Source organism: Agrilus planipennis, unplaced genomic scaffold, assembly GCF_000699045.2.
Source record: "Agrilus planipennis isolate EAB-ADULT unplaced genomic scaffold, Apla_2.0 scaffold250, whole genome shotgun sequence".
NCBI lineage: Eukaryota > Metazoa > Arthropoda > Insecta > Coleoptera > Buprestidae > Agrilus > Agrilus planipennis.
In genome coordinates, this window is record NW_020438989.1 from 251,126 (window position 1) to 261,020 (window position 9,895).

Genomic DNA, 9,895 nt, shown 5'->3' on the forward strand with positions numbered 1-9,895 from the left:
ATTCCTAAAATATTCATACAATCTAGTTGTATTCAAAATTCGAAGATATTATTTCTTTTATGTACAGTTTTTTCTTTCCATGTTTTTCGTCTAATATTTAAATACACTATTAAGAAAATTAAACAACTGCACTTGTAATTAGTTCATAAAATTTCATCCGCCTGAAGAAATCGCAGTGTAGTGAAGTAATTCTTTAGGCAACAATAAAGGTTTTGTGACCAAAAAAGATGTGTGTTTTCCTATTTTAATGTGAAGTTATGAGAAGTAAAAGCTTCATCTAACCAATTTCGTCAAATTTGAGTAGTATAAATATAATTTCTAAATAGGGTTTGCAATCTTTCTATTCCGGATAGAAATTTGCTGTAAATTCGCCTTTACTGCAATGCTTTTATTGTGGAACTTCATCAAATGAAATGTAAACAATTCCTAGTATTTAAAAATTAAACAGGTGAGCATTATATACGTTAAAAACCATATGTTTATTAACTATTAATTAATATATTATTTACGTCTCATTATTTACTTAACGTACTTCTTGCTGTTAAATTTATAGACGTGTAATGAAATAAAAAATTTTGCAAACTAAAAATCAAAGAGATCGATGCAATCCACAAGTTATTATTTAGTTATTGGTAATTGGTAATATGCATCTTGTCATACTACAATTACATATTATCGTGTATTTTACAGTTGTATGTATAAATAAACATCTCTTAAATCAGAAGAAACTTCGTGTTAAAGAAATGAAACAAAAAACACAAATTATAAAAATAAAAGTTACTTATTGTTCTGATAAATAAATGATATTTATGGTCTTGACCATCAGCTTATTTGTTAAGGGATTACAGACATACGTAACCGGCTGCAGCCTACACTTGTAGGGGTGATACTGTTCAGATAATTATGATAAAGGGTAAGTATTTGCGTTTTATTTCCCTATTTTCGTCAGTTATCTCAGCCTTAATTATTTTTTCAAAATTTAACTTGTCGCTGACACATTCACTGTTGATGTATCACTTTTTTAATTAATTGTATTTCTAGTTCTCCTTTAGTCAATAAATTTTCTTCTGTGGTAATTTTTGCATCTTTATCACTAAACGGATTCGTTCTATTTAAAAATTTCCTGCGCGTGACTTACTGCACAAATGCGGGAATTCCGCAGGTCTCATTGATATGCGGGAAATGACCTGAAATGCGGTAACGCGGAATTGAAAACCCTATTTCTAAATCACTTTTAGTATGCAAGTGAGTTAATTCTTTATTGAAAATCGCACTTATCATAAGTATCTATTAGATAGAATCCTTAACCATAATATTTCTGCTTTTTTTTTAAAAAAAAAAGAATCAGTTATTTTATATGGAATTTTCTAGAAAGGAATACAGAATGTTATCAATTTTAATTCTACAAGGATAAAGTATCTAATTAATTATGTACAATAACAATATGGAAATTTGTATTAGGGTGTCACAAGGAGAACAAACTACAAAAACAAACAAAAAGTAATTTTACATATGCAGATTTGTCATTGGACCAAATAACGAGATTCAAATTGAGCCATGTGACATTAACATTCTGGTCCGAAATTAAAACATTAGCCGATCAACGAGGAAATAAATTCAGTTGCGTTGCAAGTAGTCAGTGTGACTCGGACTCATTACGTGAGATACAAATAAATGGCTGTGGATTTAAAACTGAAAAGAAAAGACAACACACCTTGGGGATTCCGGTTGACAGGAGGCGCCGATGTTGATGTACCACTTACCGTTATCAAGGTAATTGTGTTAAAAAAAAGTGTGCTAATCATTAATTACGGATTTTGCGGAACTTTTCCTGTTGCAAACTTTCTTCTTTTTACGCACTCGGTCATTACAATTTAAATAGCAGAAAATTATGTAAATTGCATTTCCTCTGTATTTTATTTCTAGGTTGAAATTTGATCATGTTACCTACATATACTACCTATGTTTCATCTCTTCTGGAAGTTTATTTTTTAATATCAAATTAGAAAATATATCCATAACTTGCTTTTCTTCAATTTTTATTTATCTTTTATACTTACTAAAATTATGAAAAGTAGAAGAATATTTTTCAATAATGACTTTGCATACATATTAAAACAGGAATTGTATTCAAAATAGAAAAGCTGTGTCTAAAAGTATATTATTGTAAGATTTTTATATGAGCAAGACCGCCTCATCGAAAAAACACCCTTACATGTGAAGAACATACAACCCTTCTAAAGCCTTTCTAGCCCCGAAGATCTGTTAAAAATAATGCAAACTAGAATAAGATCATTTTGGCAGATAACTGCAGACAAACTAACAGTACAAGAGAAGTTATAGTAACCCTACGATTAAATATTGATAGACTTATGGATTTGAGTCTTCAAACATGCATAGCGTTTGTAGATTTAGAAAAAGCGTTTGATGAAGTGAATTAGATGAAAATAATAGTTTACAGAGACAGAAAAATTATCTACTAACTTTACAAAAATCAGGAAACAATAATAAAATACGGGAAGAAAAAGAGTGATTGTTAAGTAATGGCAACACAGGGTTGTCCTTCGAAATTGGTGAAGACTTTTGCATCCAGTTGTGAACTGATGCTGTCCTTATTCGAATCTAAAGGTTGTCGTCGGTTGGAGTTTCTTCCTAACGTTTCGGTAGCATGACTGGCCAGCTACTTCAGAGTTTCTTTCGTCTCCGATGCTGGTTTGGACTTCCGATGGAAGGACCTCTGCAGAAGCTCATAACTCGAGCTTGCGAAACGTTAAGAAGCAACTTCAGCCGACGACGGCCCTTAAACATCGAATCAGGAGAGCATCAGTTCAAACCTGTCGTTTTTTGTATTTAATATTCAACATTACTATTGAGTGTTGAAGTAGGAAATTTTCAGAAGCAGGCAAAGGAAGTGAACGTTTAATGGAAAAACTGTTATTGGATTAATTTCCGATAGTATAAATAATTTAGGGAAACTTTTACAAAATAATGAATCACATTTTTAAATATTCCGGACTGAAAATAAACATCAACAAACTAAGATTCTGACAACATCAAAATCTCCATCAATAAATGTAATAAAAAGATGAATTTAACTTGACGACACTCATTTAGATGTGATTGACAGTTTCCATTATTTGGGTAGCCACATAACACATGACTTCAGATATTCACATGATATAATAGGGAGAATGGCAATGAGTAAATAAGTCTTTAACCGAAATTAACATTTTTTTATTTGCAAATTAAAAATAAATATGAGAGAACGGCTCATTATAATCTATTTCTGGTTGCGAAACGTCAATAGTATTTCAAAAGGATAGGGTAAGGTGAGCACAGTCTGGAATGTATTAGTGTTAATGAAAATATTAGTCGTACCGAAATAAAAACAATTAAGGAAGTGCTCTTGATAGTGAATGAGGAAATACTTTTATTAATTCCAAAGTTCTGGGAATTGTGCTACAATTAAATCACGCAGAACTTAAAGGCAATATTATTGGTGCTAGACATGTCTTTATATGTTTATGCAACTATCTAGTGCAATATTGTTCAATCTGATGGTGTGATGGTGATTTAGGTGTTCGATTGATATAAACGCGTATTCATAGTACTGTTTTTGTAACCATGGAAGACGCAGCAAAATTTAAAGGAGCAATAATTGTCATTATATAGAAAACATCAGAAATTATTCAGCGTTTGAAAGTTTGGTGAGTTTGCAGAATCCAAAAGTATTGTTTATCGGTGGATCGATTGTTTTAAATCGGTAGAACATCACTAGAGATGATCCATGCAGTGGACGCCCAAGCACGTCGGTAAATGAAGGAAACATTATTGCCGTCGAAGACCTACTGAAAGAGGACAGGCGAATGACTATTCGTCAAATAAGTATGCGCCTAGGTATAGGTACATTACAAATTCATGACATCTTTCATGATTGTTTGGGCCTAGCAAGGTTTTGGTACGCTGGGTGTCAAGGCTGTTGGGACTAGAACAGAAACTCATGGGTCTGATACTGGTTGTCAACTTTAAGAGCTGTTAGCCTGTTCTCATTAACGAAACGTGGATTCCTTATTTCAAACCTGAAACCAAAGGTCAATCCAAAGAATGGCGCAAACCTGAAGAAGGACCTCCATTGAAGGCGCGTATTACAGTTCCGTCTGTTGGAAAGGTAATGCTCAGTGTATTCGGGGATTAGGAAGGGATTATTTTTATGGATTATCTGGCGAAAAAGGTACTACAATTAATGCAGAATATTCTTCGAATTAAATATTCGGACCACTACGACAGACACTTGTTAGAAAACGGCCTGGAATGTTGTATAAACGTCCGCTATTGCAACAGAATAATGCAAGACCACACACCGCAAGAAAAACGATGAATGTTATGAACGATTTGCGATGAAAATTGATTCCGCACCCACTTTATTCCCCGGATCATGAACCCAGTGATTATCATCTGTTCCCAGGTTTGAAAAATCCCTTACGGGGTGTTCAATTTGATAGTTTAACTGACATAAAACGTGCCATAAATAGGTGGGTTGAGGAGACACCAAACAAGTTCTTTAAGAACGGCCTAAATTAATTAATTAATTTATCGCTGAGCTAATCTTCGCATTTCCCTAAAACTAGAACAACTCACTTCCTTAACTATTTGCGAACAGTAATCTAAACTAGGTCTACTTCTACCTCTCTTCACTTCCGTTTCTGCCTCTAATATACCTTCAGCCTGAGAAGGTATACTAACATATCTCGCCTATTTCTTATTGACATCCATAAAGTCCTCTGTTTTCCTATTCTTTCTAATATCTCTTCATTTCTAACCTTCTCTATTCACGCTATCCACATCATTCGCCTGCAATAGCACATTTCGAACGCTTCTAACCTTTTCTTTTCCGCCGCAGCCACCTTCTATGTTTTGCACCCGTACAGCGCTGCGCTTTAAACATACATCTTTAACAATCTTTTAGAATTTCTAAATTAACCGTTCGCGAGCATAGAAGTGACTTCTGTTTTATATCCCTACTACCCCTTCCGCCCTGACTTATCTGACTTTCTAGATACTTAAAATCAGCCACTTCTAATCTTTCGTCTCCCATATTTATATTCGCTCTTTCCCTCTTTCGTATTTATTTGCGAAATTTTAATGAGAAGTTAACTTAATTAGGAGACATATATGTAACTATATATGTAAATAGGTAACCTAGGTTGGTATATTACCCAGTTAATCATAAGTAGGTACNTTTTAAAGGAAATTGCGTTTTAGTGATTTAAAATTTATTGAGGATAATTCATCATATATTTCGGTTTTAGAAACTTTAGTCAATAGTAATATGATGCGCTTATTATTATTTCAAGGAATAGATATTATGTAGTCTATGTTCTATGTCCGCCCTAATGAGTAGTTTCGCAGATTACCTATTGCATTCAAACTTGCCTCTTTATACCTACTATTAGGATAGATAAAAGAATTATGCACACAATTGGATTCAGATATATATCATTAAATAAATGTTATTAGTGCTTATTTTTATCCAAAGCAATTAATCTCGAATAGATTTGAAGGAGGCAAGTATATAGTTCTTCAGCGTTTGGACGAAATCACTTGATATAGTACTATTCTGAGGAGGATAAATGGCTTGCATTCGTTAAAAGAAGCATTGCCAGAATGGATCCCTCACCTTGTTAAACCGGTTGCTGATGGGGTTTCGTACCTCCTCTTTTACAAAACGGCGTAAAATTTTACCTCTTCCAAGAAATGCTGATCAAATGTATCTATAAAACAGATTCATATAAATTCAAGAATGGAGTTCAATAACATCAGTTCTTGTTGCGGCATCATGAAGTTCAAGTGTCTTGCGTTCTTTGCTATCATTGCCGCTGCAAATTGTGCATCCTTGTACGGCAACATACCTGTCAAAATTATATACGAACATCCCCAGATTTTACGAGCAGTCGAACAAGACACCAATGATAATAACAATTCCAACGATTTACTTCAAGAAGAAAGCGAAGTTAGTAGATCCATTGTTGATAATCCCAATGCAACTATCAAAAATGAGAGCGGTATTTCACAGTTCGTATCCGAGGAAAGTGGAAATCTTTCTGCAAAAACTCTAAACGAAAACATACAAGAAGATGTCATTCAAAAAGAATCCGAAGAACCAAAAGGAATCTCCGCAAAAGTCATAAATCAATCGTTGAAAGAAGAATCTGTCAAAGATCTGCCCGATGAACAAGAAGAAATTTCTACGAAAAATTTAAGTGAATCCGTCAATCTACAAAAGCAAGCTGAGGAAGAAAAGGAAGATTCAGCGAAAATATTAAACGAGTCCCTGCAAGAAGAGTCTGTTCAAAGCTCGAGCGGGCAAGCAAAGAAGCTTCTTGAAACTTTAGAAGAGCAAAAGGAAGAACAGAAAAACAACTTGGACGAAAAGCCGCAACTTGCCGAAGATGAAAAATTAAAGGCTGATAAGTATGCTATAATACTGGACAAGGTTCTCACAGATGTAGCAGCAGCCGAAAAACCCGACAGTCCTGAACTTCAAAGGGTGAGTACCGATTCCAATAAGCTTATCGAAGAAAAACTAAAGTCTGCATTAGAATCTGATAAAGATTTTAGTCAGAAAAACGAAGAAAGCTACTCAAATGCAAAAAGGATCATTTATAACGGTATCACTGATATAAAGAACAGTATAGACACATATTTAATGGAAAACAAAGATCTTTATCGCAATAGCTCACCAATAAACGATAACCATTGGGAAAAATTAAACAACACTGTTGAAGGAATTTTTACAAATACGCTAAAAACTCAGAAAAATAATATAAATGAGCTGATTTTGCCCAAGTTTAGGGACGTTTCTTCGCAATTTGTATCAGAATTACGCCAAGGTAACTCTAGCTTCCCTCAAAACGTTATAAACTTTTTCCAAGAAGGTTTCCAGCAAATTCAATCATCTCTTAGTGGAAACCCTCCTGCATCCCCCGTGTCTGATAGTGAAGTTACTTCTTCGAGACCTAATCCCATCCAGGGTTTGTTCAGCCAAGTACAACAGATTTTTCAACCCAATAGACAGCCTAACAACGGTACCCAAAGCGACACCGATCAAAATCCAATCAACAGACCGGTCCAAGCGATTCAAAGTGCCTTCAATCAATTTCAACAAGGCGTAAGTGGTCTTAATCCATTCAATCAACAGTCATCTCAAGCTCCACCCTTATCCCAAAATGACCCACCAAAAGCTGGCGAGGGAAGTTCCACCCAAGCGCCGCCACTGCAAGCAATCCAAAATGCCTTTGGACAATTTCAGCAAGGAATTAGCAACCTAAACCCTTTTAGACCATCACAGGCATCTAACTCTCAAAACGACGAAGGCTCAACATCAAATCCTTTATCACAAATATACCAGAACGTATCAAATCAGTTTAGTCAGGCAATCAATAATTTAAATCCATTTAGACCATCAGCCCAACAATCTGGCGCTGCACAAAGTGATGAACAAACACCTCAAAATGGTTTTATACAAACCTTTCAAAACGTTTCGAATCAGTTTGGTCAAGCCATTAGTAATTTGAATCCGTTCAGACCAACGCAATCTTCAGGAAGTCAAAGTGACGAACAATCAGCTTCCGGACAGAATGGCATTGTTCAAACATTTCAAAACGTCTCAAACCAGCTTAGTCAAGCAATTAACAATTTGAATCCCTTCAACCGTCAGACTACTGCAGCAAATGACCCTTTGATCCCTACAAGTTCTCAAGCACCGATTCTGTCTCAATCAGGAACGCCATTAGCAAATATAGTAAATGCTGCACAAGAAATTTCACAAAATAAACCTTCTCCAGGGTTTGCTGTAAACCCACCCGCGTTATCACTTCCTGAGAACCCAGTAGCAACCATTCAAGAGACTTTACAGGTTCCTCCAGGCGCTGGTCCTTCAGAATCTGTACAATCGCAAGGACAACAACTTCAACAAGGAATACAAAATGCTGGAAATCAGATAGCACAAGGATTTAGCACTTCCATACCGGTAAATCCACCTGCAGAAAAAGCAAAACCAACATTAATTGAACTGCAACCAAGCAAAGCACCGGCCATTGACTATCAAGTGGAAATAATTCCTAGTCCAGGGGTTGAACTACAGGAGAATCTGCGATCTGAAATTCCCGAACCAGAAGTACGTAACAATTTCGAAATTATAGAGATGATTCCCAGTATCAGTATTGATGTGAGAAGAAAGTGAAAGTGTTAAGAAAAGAACCGTATTAGTTATTAAATTAATTTAAAATAATGGCGTAGATGTGTTACGTAATTTAATTTTCTCGAATGAACTCAATTGAAGCGCTATTTATTGTCTACAGTGCCTATAGATCGACGCTAGTAGTTAAGAATTCTGATTATTTGGCAATGATTTAGGGAACACTATTAGTGTTGCTGTACAATACATATGTACGTTTCAGTAAATACACGTGCTGGTAGATTAAGTAACTTATTTCGAAAGCGTAACCGGAGTGCTACTATTATTATTATTGCAACAATCTATGTGATTAATTTTCTAATTTAAATTAAACTGTAATTAATAAAAGCTTGCGAATAAATGCTTATGACGATAATAATTTGTCTTTTTTGTAATAATTAATTGCCTTACATTTTAAAGGCAATGCTGACATCGTTTAGTGTGGACTAATTTCCATAACGTGTAATTCATTAATTCGACAAAACATGTTTAGAAAGTAAGTAAAAATCAAAAGCAATGCATTTACAACACAATCAAACTTAATACTTTGACAAAATATTTTCAGATAATTATGACTACTCTTTATTTAATACTAGCTGCTCGCCCCGTCTTCGACCGGGGATTTTAAACTTATTTAAACAGAATAATTATCGCTGCTAAAATGAAATGACATATGATGACATTGAATGTTCATTATTATCTCCTTTATTTACTTTAGATCTTAGGCTAGGTTTTTTATAAAATGCATATAAAAAGTAAAATAAAAAATACAGTACAAAATATAAACACAGTATAAAAAACCTAACCTAGGGTGCCGCCAGCAACGGGGCAGGGCCCAAGCTACCGGCGGTTAGGGCCGCAGAGAGAGGAACCTCCTGACAATGCGCGCCGTGTCCAGGATTACCGCCTTCTGTATCTGGCCCTTGATCCAGCCATCCAGCGAGAGATTATTATTATTATTATTATTGTAGTGCTTTGTGGTATACGATGTTTTTTGTTTGATTACCTGGCGCATAGATAAACAAATCTGTTGGTTTTCCAACACGGGAACAGGCAACATACAATTGACCATGTGAGAAACATGGGTTTTCTAGATTAATACCACAAACACTTAATGATTGCCCCTGGGACTTGTTTATAGTCATAGCAAAAGCAAGCCGCACTGGAAACTGTAGTCGTTTAAACTCAAATGGCACATCAGTCGGAATCATTGGGATGCGCGGTATGAGAACATCTTCTCCTTTATACTTTCCTTTGAGTATAGTTGCTTCTATCACATTGTTTAGTAATTTTTTTATCGCTAACCGTGTACCGTTGCAAAGACGCGGTTGGTTGATATTTCGCAACATTATAACCACCGATCCAACCTTTAATTGAAGATTGTGAGGTGGCAATCCTGGCAAATCCAGCGAGTTTAAAAATTCCGGTGGATAGTTGACTACATCATCTTGATTAGTAATCATTTGTATGGGAAAAAGAAAAGGGCTATTTTTAGGGTTTTTCCAGCAATAATTCTAATTTTTCTCGCTGTAAAAACCATCCTTGAACTTCAACGAACATTTTAAAAAAAGATTTGGCCAAATTGGTCCAGGCGTTGTTGAGTTATGCGCTTACCAACACATTTTGCGATTCATTTTTATATTATAGAAAACCATTTCC

At 35.1% G+C, this 9,895-nt stretch overlaps 2 protein-coding genes across 3 annotated transcripts in view; both read left to right on the top strand.

Moving 5' to 3' along the window:
- The first annotated feature begins 1,614 nt into the window (after positions 1 to 1,614).
- The window catches only part of LOC108740602 (myelin transcription factor 1-like), a 35,003-nt gene continuing 26,722 nt past the window's right edge, over positions 1,615 to 9,895 (top strand). For both annotated transcript variants that reach the window (XM_018474974.2, XM_018474973.2), the window contains exon 1: positions 1,615 to 1,773. In XM_018474974.2, coding sequence (XP_018330476.1) covers positions 1,675 to 1,773 — 99 coding nt within the window. In that variant the 5' untranslated portion in view covers positions 1,615 to 1,674. The remainder of the gene's footprint in view (positions 1,774 to 9,895) is intronic.
- On the top strand, positions 5,786 to 8,612 carry LOC108740601 (serine/threonine-protein kinase pakD-like). Its single transcript, XM_018474972.1, has one exon. The coding sequence runs from the start codon at positions 5,801 to 5,803 to the stop codon at positions 8,240 to 8,242; it is 2,442 nt and encodes an 813-aa protein (XP_018330474.1). The 5' UTR covers positions 5,786 to 5,800; the 3' UTR covers positions 8,243 to 8,612.

Coding starts and splice junctions, on each gene's coding strand:
- LOC108740601 (XM_018474972.1), top strand. CDS start 5,801: ATGGAGTTCAATAACATCAGTTCTTGTTGCGGCATCATGAAGTTCAAG.